At 36.0% G+C, this 13,664-nt stretch overlaps 1 protein-coding gene across 4 annotated transcripts; it reads right to left on the minus strand.

The window, feature by feature from the left end:
- Window positions 1-451: 451 nt before the first annotated feature.
- On the minus strand, window positions 452-13,136 carry LOC114396616 (DNA ligase 6). Of its 4 annotated transcripts, XM_028358690.1 has the most exons (19): window positions 10,647-13,133; window positions 10,397-10,514; window positions 10,183-10,264; window positions 9,409-9,511; window positions 9,212-9,308; window positions 8,847-8,949; window positions 7,713-7,841; window positions 7,134-7,181; window positions 6,588-6,685; window positions 6,372-6,437; window positions 5,393-5,552; window positions 5,190-5,297; window positions 3,983-4,032; window positions 3,520-3,554; window positions 3,336-3,397; window positions 3,096-3,257; window positions 2,913-3,001; window positions 1,423-1,522; window positions 452-1,073 (listed from the first exon to the last, which is right to left on the minus strand). In XM_028358690.1, exons 1-19 carry the CDS (start codon window positions 12,934-12,936, stop codon window positions 765-767), a joined length of 4,209 nt encoding a protein of 1,402 aa, XP_028214491.1. In that variant the 5' UTR covers window positions 12,937-13,133; the 3' UTR covers window positions 452-764. The 4 variants fall into 4 exon arrangements, 2 of the variants coding, with proteins under 2 accessions (XP_028214491.1, XP_028214492.1); XM_028358691.1 differs by lacking the exons at window positions 452-1,073; window positions 1,423-1,522; window positions 2,913-3,001 and having other exon boundaries at window positions 3,187-3,282; window positions 10,647-13,136; XR_003663313.1 differs by lacking the exons at window positions 452-1,073; window positions 1,423-1,522; window positions 2,913-3,001; window positions 3,983-4,032 and having other exon boundaries at window positions 3,177-3,257; window positions 10,647-13,136.
- Between the last annotated feature and the right edge of the window lie 528 nt (window positions 13,137-13,664).

Genomic DNA, 13,664 nt, shown 5'->3' on the forward strand with positions numbered 1-13,664 from the left:
AATGCCCCATCTGCACTCAACTAATTCTCTTTCTCTCTGATTTTCCATGTAGACCAAAAGGACAAATAACAATGAAGAACAATGAAGGTCGTGACTCGTTATAAGGCTAGGCGAGTTGTTCAAGTTTTAAACCAATATATAGGAAGAATAAATGCCATGATATATATTTTTTTATCTACAAATATTAATTTGTTAGTTTTATTAAAAATATCAATGATAGAAATTTGAACCCTTAACCTTTCCCTTCGCATGATATAAAACTACATTTTGGAAGAATAAATGTCATGATCAATGTAGTTGCATGTAAGAACAATAGCATAATGAACAAGAACTCTCCCGGGCTTATTGTTAAAAATAGGGAATTACTATTCTCCTTAGCATTTAACCAACCAGGTAACCATATGATAGTTTCACCCTGCATTGAATGTTGGACGCTTGTTGAAGATGAAAATACATCAAACCCACAGAAAGTTTTACCATGAGAGAGGACTGTATCTATTGGTCAAATACAAGTTAGATCAAAATTTACTTCTGTCAAACACCAAAAGGAAGCAAAACATCAATATGGACATAAAGACCCAGTGTGGAACACCAGAAAGAAGCTAGCAAAACTAAAGTGGGATAGGGTAACATCTTTGTGGTCTAACATGAGCCCTACAAGAGATCTGCTGCTACACTGTACATATAAAACGTTAAAATGTTCAATAAGATGATACCATAATTTACATCAACTGATTATATACACACACAAAACACATCAACATTCAGTCTCCAGCTGTGATATCCATCTTCCGAGTCTGAGAATGAAACATTTCACCTATATCGGCAGCTGTGCTACATTCTTCTGGGCTTCTGTCTGAGACACAACTAATAAATCTTGGAAATCTGATTGAGATGCCTCGAGATGGATGAACTAAACCAATGGCAGCATGATGAACTGGGGATACAGTAAAATCTGCTCCTCTTATTTCCCAAACAACTTGTGGACAAAACCACATGTCTGGTGCCTCTCTTGTTTGATAATATGGTGGTTTTTTGGACAAGACTTTGTCCCCAGAGAAGAATTGTTTCATCTGCACCGCAATATCAATTTCCTGTCAGTGATGATAAAAGAAAGTTGCTACCAATTTAACAACTTCAAAAAGGAAAAGAAAGCATTAATAAGCAACACAAGATTGTCCACCCCACCCTCAAAATTGCTTTTGGCATTCTTCAAGGTCCAAAATATTTTTTTTAAGAACAATGTAGGCTCAAGTAACATAGATATGACGAATTGATGATTCTGAGGGTTCAAATTTCAAAGACACGACTAGGAAAAATATAATTACAGTTACATCCTTAACTTAAAAGAGGAAAGAGTCCATGGTACTTTAGAGCTAGATGGCACAGCGCAGAACATTTTTAAGTCAAAAGAATTTATACCTCTATGTAAAATGAATCTGAGAATCCAGACATCACACGACATACACTTTGATACTCCTCTGTTTCAGGATTGAAACATGCCATAAGAAATGGACTATACCTGCAAAAGTAAAAGATCCAGATTAACAACAGTGCAGTAAATCACTTGTACAAAAAATAAAATCATTGTGAAGCCACAAAAAATGCATGTTCCTTTTTCTGCCACTTCCTTTTCCCTTTGTTGTATGTTAACAAAGTTCTTAAGTAATATCAATCAGTGAGCAAGATAATAAAACTTCATGATTTCATTTGATGAACATAAATTTCTATCACAATTACCAAGCCTAGCCTATTACTCAAGATAATTATGCTCATTCTTTTCCAATCACATGGAATATAATCTCTATTAACACCTTTTTCAAACTAAAGTGCCTCTCTGACTTTTGTTGATTTATACTTGCTATAATGCATCATAGTTATTGGTTATACTCTTTATTTTCATTGCTAGAACTATTGTTTGTATTGATTGCACATAACACAGATGTTTCACCCAAAAAATTTCGTACTAAAACAAATTAGAGTCCATCTTTTGATTCGTACTGAGCATCTGAACATGAAACGACATCATTACCCTGCACTATTTCCATTCCAGGTTACAAGTGAAATTTATAAATTATCAGAGCACTGAGAAGTGTATGCCTACATCCAGAGATGAATTAAAGCATAATACACTATGATCAATGAAAGTCAGGTCACAAACAGTTGCTGCTCAACATTCGAACCCTGACCCATTATATGTTTATGGTCAAAGATGTTTTACCCTACTGAATTTAGGGGTTTCTATTTGCCCAGCCCCTTTGCCTCCACCACCACCTAATCTCCAATGAAAATTTATTGTCCAGTCACACTGCTGGTTTGTTGGGTCAGTCGCACATTTGGTCAAAGCCCAGAACTAAATACACCACATAAATTTATTGGTTGGAAGGAACTTTCTTATATTCATACAGTTGTTCACCACATAATTCATGGTGTGGTGCATTTGCTGTTTGCAGGTGTGGCAGCCACTTTCATGGCCAAAAAAGTGGCATTTTGTGGCAGCTGACTGAAATCCGATTTTAGTCAATTTTGAGGGTTTTAAGGGTAAAAACGACCTTCCTAAAGGTTAAAAATCCTAACCCCTACTTAGTTTTCCCCATGCTTTCTCATATCTTCTCCGTCTTCTATCTGTTGTGTGTAACCAGAGCAGCAGAGCCACCCCACCCACCATACACTATACAACTAGCATTTTGGGGGATCAGCGGTTACACACTGCCACCACTATATGAGATTGATAAACCTTGCAGGACATGGAATTGCTAGAGATACAAATTACAAAACCATTCTTTTGCCATTTAGGAGAGTTGGTCCTTGACAGAACTAATGTAGTAAAGATGTGAGATAAAGTTAATGCAATTTTCTTTGCAGCATCTTAAATGATTTCAAGACAAAAAATTATGAAAGGTGAAAATTACCATCCAGCTTTCCTTCCATTTCCATGCCAAGCACCAATCGGTACTAAATCAAGAGTATCATTTAATCCTTCCACATAATCTCGCTTGACCTACAAAATGAAGGCTCAGAACATTATACAGATTTAATACCTGATTTTTTAGTCTTAAACAAAGTGACCAAAGTCCTGTAGCACAATTACTAACTTTTAGCCATTTGTCAGAACGCTTTGATGGAGAATACCCAGCATCAACATCCAATGTTTTCACCATAATTCCTTCACATGAAGAGCGAAGAGCATCTTCCAGGAAAGCATTTATCTTAGTTAATGTGGCTTCACAGGTTAAGCAAGCATCATCTGCTTCAACCTACATTTAAGTATCATATATATACCTTCATTAAATAGATTTCACTAGAAAATAGTAATCATAAACTGATGTACTTACAGTTGTTTCTTTTGCATATTCAAAATACCCAGGTTTCTCATCATAGAACAAATCCTTCAGATCTGTATGATTTCCAAGACATACAAAAGGATTAAAATGAAAGTGTAATTATAAGTTACAGTACATTTTTGCCTTGCCAGAAATGCAGAAGATTGACAATATTATAAGATGATTAGATGCATACACTTTCGTCTAAGGCGGAGAGGAAAACCCAATAACCTGCAAACAGAACTTAAATGGGTCAGTACAGATTGTATTTCAAATGAAATATCAACTGCTTAAGGATAATTAGTCTTACATATTATAAGACAAATTCATGTTGCCCACAGACCTACTTAGCATCTAACTTGAGATTCACATGCTTGATCATGATTAACTGCACTATTGTGATTAATGTGAAAATGCCACATTTTTTTTACCCTATCTGGTTTTTATGGTCTATCCTACACAAGATACCGTGGTTGCACCATCTTGCACACTAGCCACCTATACTCACCTGTGATCATATGCTATCTTGCCATACACAGTAGAGTGCACCAAACAAGGCTAATGCATTCAATGAAAATCATTTGTATGTACTATATGAGAATGAGAATTTCTACCAAGTTCATCACCAATTTATATAAACTTGAGTAAAAGATAATTACTGCTCTCCATTTGCGAACATGATATCAAAGACAAAGATGCAAATATCCACCTGCATGAACAGAAGATATCAGAAACAAATCCATAGAATTCAACTGCAAACAGAGTTGAAGAGAACAAGAGAAGAACAAAGAAAGATAAGAAATCCCACTACGAAAGCTCTAAAGGAAACAAACCAAAAGGAAATTACCTAAGTCAGAAAATAGAAAGAAAAAAAAGTGCATTAGCTCTCCAAACCCTCTCTAATTTTCATGTTCTTGATGATTAAACAAATGTTTTCATACTTCATCATACTAAACCCTTCAAAAAGGAAGTAAATCACATAACATTCCTATGATAGTTGAATGATTGATTTTGATCTACGTTAATTAAAACCTAAAGTTAAATAACAATAGTGTATGATAGTGTCCAAAGAACAAACCATTATAAATGTGCATTGTGTTGAGATATTTATTGAGCAGGGGTAATTTTTGTCTTGCCAAACCCTTGTGAAAATCCAAAGCTCCCTCTAAGCTCAAGTCTTTTATAAGTTTTATTTTGAACTGTAGTACTTAATAGAATTAATACAAATGACATGTATGTTCATAGGCCAACATAGAGGTCTTTACCCTGATATGTTGTAATAATGTGTGGTGCTTTCTTAAAATCTAGTCCTCACCTATTCTTACATAGTTCTGCTGCAGTTCATTTATGGAATTCCTTATTCAGCTTTTTCAGATAACATTGGGTGTATCCTGGGATCCTCGACCAATTTTTGATGATTAGCTTTCATGTTTTTAGTAGAAATGAAGAGGCTATATTTTCTGGTAAAATGAGCAATCAATGCTGCAATTTGGTGTATTTAGTTGGAGTGAAACTGTTGAATCAAGGAGGTTTCTTCGGCACATAAACTAATTTGGAATAAGATTAGGCATTTGGCATCTATTTGGTGTATAGCTTCTGGCCTTTATAAATGGATTTATTTGGCTGACAAGTGATTGGGAAGCTTTTTCATCGATTTTCTTTTTTCCTTTATTGTTTTTTGTTTAGTTTTTTTGCTTAGGAGGATCAGGATCCTATTCTCTTTCCCCTTTGTATCTTTTCTCCTTGCCTTAATAATTTTCTCTTTTATCTTAAATAAATATGACAGATATTACAGCAAACTTCCTCCAGTTCATTGGCTTTAGGCATAGTGATTTTCAATTTCTTTTAAGCACGTAAATGTCCAACCTTAATGCTCTCTGAAGTAACTAATGTATCTTTGCCACCTCTTCCACGTGAAGATAGCTCCTGGAAAGACATAATCCTATATCCATTTTTTCTGTCAATACCAACAATCTGAAAAGGTTCAACAACCATAAAATTATGAGTGAATAATTTTTTGTTAACAAGAACAAATATAAAGAGTATTATGGCATGGAATTTTTTTGTACTTCAGCATCCATTATGAAAGTTGATGCAACCGGCTTGCTGGATTCCTTAATTATGTCAATCAGATCAGGAAATCTTGAAGTTGATTCGTCCCCATTTCTTGAAAAAACACGAATTGATCCATCAACTAATTTGTGAATTTGAGCTCGCTGACCATCATACCTGGGATTACATTAAACTCAATTTAACAAGTGATGTAAAAGAAAAATGCAATTTATTCTTGAACAAGAGAGACAAGTAATACCAAAGAGGGTCTTAATATACAATTTAAATCTATCCAAGAGATTTTGCAGGTTTCACATTAAACTGATACATGAAGCAATCTGACTCTCTGCATTTCTTACTGCCTCATTTTTTGTACAATAATGCAAGTAACCACAGTACTATGACTGCCAGATTACAAATTAGTAACAAGATTAGAATTTAAAAATTTGAAACCGAGAATGTTAAAAGGTTCGGTTGTTTTTTTCAATATCAATCTGATGAGTCTGCCTTGTTCCAGCATTCCTACCTTCAAGACCATTTAGAAAAGATAAACTCTTTAATTTAGATGTTTTCAAGAAAGACATTTTCTTTATTTTATTTTTTAAAGTCATCTTGTGAAAACTTTAGATTTCACAGTCTAGAAACCTTAATAGCATGTTTTCATTTAAGTTTGTATAGACATGACTGAGAAGACATGCACTACAGTCTACAACTGTACAGGATTCATCAAATAAGATGCTAGATTGCTATAGTATTCAGATGCAAATTTGAGGCACTTTGAAGTGATGTAGATCAAATTACTATATTAAAACCCACATTGCTTTAACTACTAACCCACTGTGATTGAAACTTCATATCACCCACTAATATATCCTACCAAATTTTAAATGACTACTTGCTTCTCCATATCTATTGTTGAATGCAATGAGATGTTAAGAGAGAAGAGAAGAGCATAAAGATATAAGGAAAAATAACTAATTAAGGAATAGAACATACTTATATTCACATGTAAATGCTTTATTTTCAAATAGCTTCAATGCTTGGGGAATACCATTGGTGATCCTATGAAGAAAGGGAAAATACAAGGAAAAAAGAATCAATTGGGAGTTAATAAAGTAAGTGGGGACTCCTGAAGTTAAGAAAAGGTTCTAAAAACTTGAAATATAATCATCAAGAATTCAAGAAATGGCCAATATATGGAACAGTATATACTTTGCTAGCATAGGCTTAATAGGGATTCCTGGAACCATTGATAAACTTGAAACTGAAAAATCAATGCCTTGGTTCATGAGAGATGGAACTATGAGATCCTGCATAAAGTAAATGACAGAAATTTTTAACATCGCAAGACTGCATTGTTGCTTATATAGGGTCAAAAGTAGGTAGATTATCCTTCATTAGTCAGCATTAAAACAATCAAATATAACAGACCATCAAGAGAAAATCAGAACAACTTAACATAAACAAATTTATAGGAACTGCAACAGAAATAACTGGTAATAGTTGTACATCCAACATAGTCAGTATTTGATCATATTAATTGATGCAGTAGATGTAAACATATAATACTTATACTTTCTCATTTTCAACAACAGCCATTCAGAAGCAAAGAAACATTCAGTGCCTAGCTGCCTATCTCCTAATATATTTGAGTAATGTAGAGCATAGACAACAGCCTAATGAATGCAATAATGACATGGTTTCAATAAGAAAATCTATATATAGACAAGATTCACAATTCAAATAGTCAATACTTACTAAATTTGGCAGTATGTTATATGCTTCAACAACTGCCATAGAAAGAACCTGGACAGGTGGGAAAAATATTTAGTGACAGATATAAATGCCACTTCTACTATCAGAACATTTTTGGCCCAGAAAGCCCCATAAACCTTGTATACCTGTAACAAACTATTAGTGTTAAATCCATTTAAGCATTGCAGTCCTAATTAAACCCACAACTTTGCATGCAGCTTCATCTTTTCACAAAATGTTTCACAAAGCTTGTTATGGAAAATAGTTATAACTTATAAGTCACAGATTTTAAAAAAACATTTCAAGGGGGAAAATTGAAGGTTATCTAATACATGCATACTTTTTCCTACATATGTTCTCCAATAAGATTATCTTATGCTTTAGTATATTCTCTTTTTCTCAGAATAATAAAATCTCCTATTATCCTATTAAATTAAAGTTCCTCTATGTAGAAAATGGCAGATGTAAAGTAATTATTTATGACAAAACAATATCAACCATTAAAAAGAAGACAGGGTATCAGAATAGCACATTAATACATAAACTTGGTCATAGGTAAAAGCAAATGATTGCAGAATGGACCTGTAGTTTCTCCTTTATATTTTCTGCAGTTCCTTCTTGGTGCAAAGTAGGGCAAGAATTCATAGCAACAGCATGAGCCAATGCAGGCAAAACAGTTCTAAGCATTGCCCCAATCCTTAGGTTCCTGACCTACACAGGAAGCAAAGTTCAAAACCAGGACTCTAGCATATAAGGATAAAAATCTACCTACCTACCTATCTATATAAAGGCGTTTGAGAAGCATACCACCAGCCTCCATTACATACGTACATTCAGAACAGTAAATATTGAAATGCAATGTGAAGAGAAAGAAGGCCATAAAATCTAGCCAGATATGGCTGCTGACAAACTAACTTAACCACATATAATGAAAAAAGGCTTATAGTAGAAAACAGTGACAAATTTAAAGAATGGAAATTTTAAATCTGTTTAGGATTTAATTGCATACAGTAAATGGTGGTCCAAGTGATTCATGTCCATAACTGAAACTTTTAACTTCGGTAACATGATGTATGACTAGCATAAGTCATCATTCATTAAAGGGTGTTGGGACTATTGAAACTGTCAGATATCCAACTTGAAGGTGGCCAGAAGATAGATAAGGCATGCAAGGGCATTGCCAACTTCTTAATTACCGTGTGCATAAAATACAATTTGTTGCATCTTTCCTTGGAATATTTGTGAGAAGGGAAGTTGTTATATAAATATAAGCATACTAAGACACAAAAATATTCTGTTTGTGTATATGCTGATTTCACCCAGTAGCCCTCTATTCTGTTTCTAGCTGTAACTGACTAGCTAATAGTTACTTAGATGAGCTGTCATGACATTCTCATCTATATTGAGATCAGATAAAACCCAAATCCAAATTCCTTACTCCTTAGAATCTTCTTTTCCACAGACCCAGTTGAAGCAGTATACACATACCTTGATGAAATTTATCTAAAATAAGGATAAATACTTAACCATAACAATCTATAGGTGTGCCACTATATGCCATTATCGAGCCTTAAGACATCTCTAATAAGGATAAATACCTAACCATAAAGTGTCACTGTATGATATTATTGAGTCTTATAGCATGCCTTGACCTTAAAATGGGGTAAACTTCCCTCCCACAAAACTTGTATGCACCTAAAAAAAACAGATATTTACCAAGGTCCGAACAAGAAACTTCATCTCCTTCTCACGGCAGGAACGCATGAGATGAACAATGATGCCTTTCTTCCGAGATGTGCTTCGACTGCCTGTTTGTACACTGATGAACACTACTACATAAGAGCATGTAGAGTAAAACTAAAAGTTTACCTAACTAAATGGCAAAAGAAACATGAGATATCTTATAAATTAATTTAAGTGAATGACATATTACCACATACTAGGTTCACCATGAACCTAAGTCTAGCAACAACTTTTAACTAAACATTTGAAGAGCAGACCATTGGTGGTAAATTATATTTATATCCATTGTAACTTGTAAGATCATAAGTTACAATAAGAAACAGAATGGTTGTTAATACCTTATCTTTTGTAGTGCAGAGAAAACATCCTTAATTAGAAGTGGTGTAGGTGGTGCAAGCAATCTCTGTGTTTGACGACACTCTTGTGCAACATCACCTGTAACAATCACGGGTTATATTATTTCAGTTATTCAAAATCCTCACAGATTGAACAGGTTTAGTAAAACAATCAAAAACTATGAAAACAATCACCCAACCAAGATCACCAAATTTGTTAAACATCTCCCTTATTTTCAATCGATTTGTTCCACATGCCTCTTCAAGTGCTGCAGTGACTAAACTTCCACCAATATTCAGTTCCTGATATCAATAGTATAATGTAAGGAACTTTGTCAGTGCATAATAACTCTTATTGCCATACAATAGACTCCTATACTCGCTCACAGTCAAACTTAAACATTAACAACCAGAAACAGTAATGTATGTTTGCAGAAAGGTATTTTTATTGTATAAATCAAGTGACCTTTAAATTGGCTGCTGGATTTTAGTGGCATTTTTTTAATTTAGAACTAGGAAAATCCTCTTTCACTTCAACTGGAGAAGAAAATTCGTGCAGAGTGACATAGTGGGCCCTGCTTCCTACATGCTCACATGTTGTTTACCATAAACAACAAATAAATCACTAGTGTGTTCCATGCTGTTGTGATCCAAAGAAAACAAAGGAAGAAGAAAATGGAAATAGCAATTCAAAGAAAAACTATGTGTGACAGTTTTGATACAAAGAGTCACCCTCAAGCAACAATGAAGGACTAAAATGCCACATATAACAAATTGTCAATGTGTTCATCAAGGAACTCAGGTCCTAGACTTTTAAAAACTTGACCACAGCACACATAAAAGAGCAAAGGAACAGCACAAAGGTTTTACTTTTATTTTTTCATTTATTTATTTTGAATTACTCAGCTGAAGTTTCATTCTCATTAATGATACAAATTATAAATCCAAATAGTCGAGGCCAGAAATAAACATACCTTATTTTCATGGTCTGCAGCAATTTTGTTAGTGCATAGATACACAGCAGGAAGCACATCTGCTGGAGATAAGGCCAACAAACTATGTGATAGAAACATTGCATGCAAATAATGTTCCTCAATCAGCCAATTACGGGAAAAACAGTTTCACTATTCAATAAAAAAAGAGGGAGGAAATGGATAACACAAAGAGTGTGATTAGTAACAAAGGAACCTTCTGAACATATTGCATAGCAATGATGTAGCTTTAATCCTTCCTTTCTCACCCTCAAGCAGGTTGAAGGTTCTTGCAATATGTAAATATGGTGCAGGCTGTCCATCTCTCCAACACGCTGCTCATTATTGCCAGTTGTATACTTATGTTACAAGACAGAATGTGAATATAAAGAGCAAATATAGAAGCAAATCAGTGGGTTGAACAACTTCTAAACCAATATTTCTGGGGGTAAGAAACTAAAACAAACCATGCTCTTTAGGGTTGTATTTCTCAGGTGGTAGAGATAAGTGAGTAGCATCTACATTATCTTTCAAGACTTTCTGGTCAAAAATATCAGGTACAATTCTCAATTCCTCTGATGCATGCTTCTTCACTACAGGTCTATCAATTTTGCTCTCCACTTGAACTGATATTTGCTTTTCACCAAGATTTTCAGAATTACCGTAATATATGTCCAATGCCTTATTGATATCACCTTTTGTCTTCTCAATTATAGTGATGGCATATTTTTTTAATGACTCAGTCCCATTTATTATTTGCATAAATTGATCAATTTCATCCTTGTACATTTGTCCATCATCAGTTGGCAACAAGTCTTCAACTTTAGAGCTTTGGTCAAGCTTTGGTTCAGAATTATCAGATTGAGTACCACCAGGCATCTCAGGTATTACTTTACTGAAGAATCTTGTAATTGTGGCCTGCTTTGAACCACTTGGTTCAGATTTTGCTTTGACTTTGGCTTTTTTGTTTTGCTTACTGTCAGTACTTCTCTTCCTTTTGGCAGGAGAAATGGGACTAGGCACTGTATGCCTCAGGTTAGTTAATTTAGAGTCTTGACTTGGAAAAATGTCAATATTTTTGCCAGTGTTGTTTGTATTGAGGCATGGTTTTGCAAGTGAATCCATACCATTTAATGAGCAGCACTTGGATGTTGAAACAGGAGTTTGACAAGATATCACTTGCTCATGAAATTCAGTTTCACGTTCATAGAAATTAGAAACAGCTTCAATGACATTGCTCCCTGAGATGCTGATCAGATCCAACAACTGGTTTCGGGTGACCCATGTGGGCAAACAAAAAGTCAGTTCTTGAATTATTTTCTCCTTTTCTTCATCATTCAGCAAAGTAGGATCTTGTGCATAAGTTTCTTCCATAAAAGAAGACAAACCCACAGCCACAACTGGACCAATACCCATATCACCTTCTGTCTTCTTCAATGCATTGATTTCTTCTTCCTCCATGTCTTGCCCTGGTCCAAGAGCATCACTAACAACCTTCTCAGCCTTGAAACCCGCTTCACCCTTCTCACCAGGGTCACGAAGAAAACCCCTTAAAAAATCCTGCTTGTTGGCAGTCTCATCAACCAACCTAGCAAAGTACTTCCTCATTTTGTCAGCATGTTTACTGTCACTCTTCTCAACATCCAAACCCACGGTCGGAACAACCCGCTTTGGCTTCAAAAACTTCACATACTCCCTGAGCTCATCATAGTTTGAGTGCTCACTATACGGCACAAGATGAATCTTGAACAAATCCTTGGACTTGACCGCAAACCTATTCCGCTTCACTTCATAGGTCCATCCGGTCGGAACAAAGCCGACAACCTTGGAGTATGACCCCCCTCTCTCAGCCATAACCTCCTTCATCCTAACAAAATTAGGCCTAAAGTAAGGCCAAGTCTCCCCCAACAAATTCCACCCAACAACATGAATATTACTCTCCTTCCCATCCTCAGTAAATTCACCATTCTCCCCATACCCAAGAACCCTCAAAACCTCCATCTTCCTAGCATCGACGTGTATCTTCCTCTTAAACCTGCGTGCAAGCTCAAGCAAAATCTTCTCCTTCCCAATGACATAAGTAGCAACAAGAAACAAAACTTTGTCACTACTATTATGCTCACACTCACGCTCAACGCTCTCCACGACACTGGCAACGTAATCAATAGACTCCTCTTGCGAGGGGAACACGAACTTAGGATTACAATAGGTGGTGTCGAGAAACACCGCATCGGCACCGACGAAGGGGGCGAGGGCGGGTTCGGAAACCATGGAATTACAAAAGCGAAAATCGCCGGTGTGGACGTACCTGAGGGCGGCGGCATCGGCGGTGGCACGGGGGACGGAGAAGAGGAACTGGACGGCGCCGGGGCAGTGGTTGGCGTCGAGGAGGGTGACATGGGCGCCGTCGATGCGGAGAGGCTGCCGGAGGGGGAGGGGGACGATGAATGCGGCGGGGATGTGAAGAATGCGGCGGAGGAGGGCGGCGGTGGTGTGGGAGCAGAAGATGACGCCGCGGGACCAGGAGGGGGAGAGGCCGGAGTAGTGGTCGGAATGGAAGTGGGAGAGGAAGTAGGAGTGGGAGTGGGGGCCGGCGTGGCGGAAGGCGTCGACGAGGAAGCGGGTGTGGGGGATGAGTTTGGAGTGAGGGATGGAAGAGGGGAGTGGGGGGAGGGAGGGTGTGGGAGGGGCTTCGGATTGGAGGGTTTTGAGGGCGGTGAGGTAGAGTTTGGTGGAGTCTAGGGTTTGTGAATCCATTGAAGGCTGATCAATGATTCAGATTGGAATGGAAGAAGAAGGAGCATGTTTCTTCAGAAATGGAAGAATGGCATTGGGAAGGGATTATATAAATATGGTGCCTACAAGTGTGGCGCCAAAACTAATATTTCACATTTTCAGTCTCTAAGGACATGGACATGCATGGTTTCTGACTTTTCTGGGTATTGTGTGCATGTGGAACACATATTGTCTAATTTTGATGAGATGAGATTATTGAAGACTGTAAATATAGATACAAAGATAAGCCAGTAAGAAAGGAAAAAATTGATCATAATCTAATCAAATTTTAATCTAAATCTTAGAGATATAATCCTACCAGATAAGATAAAAGTTTCTTATTTTCTTAAATATAAGGTATCATATCTCTTAATATTTATTATATCATAAACATAATCATTTCTTAATCTCCACCATATTATAACATAATCATATGTTATTTTATCCCCCAAATCTCTATCATATCATAACAACTATGATGTGAAGAAAAAGGATGGAAGATAATTTGTTCCTTTTCCATGCATTATTTAGATTCACTGCCCAACAATGATTTCATTTTCATTTCATACTGGAAATTTTTCGTAGTAAATTTATTATTTTTATTAACAAGAGTTTAAATCTAATTCATTGATATGATAGTGATAGGTTTTATATATCAAGTGAGGATTTGATTTATTCAAAATATGGGATTGACTCTATACAACAGTAAA

Source organism: Glycine soja, chromosome 18, assembly GCF_004193775.1.
Source record: "Glycine soja cultivar W05 chromosome 18, ASM419377v2, whole genome shotgun sequence".
In the NCBI taxonomy this organism is placed as follows: domain Eukaryota; kingdom Viridiplantae; phylum Streptophyta; class Magnoliopsida; order Fabales; family Fabaceae; genus Glycine; species Glycine soja.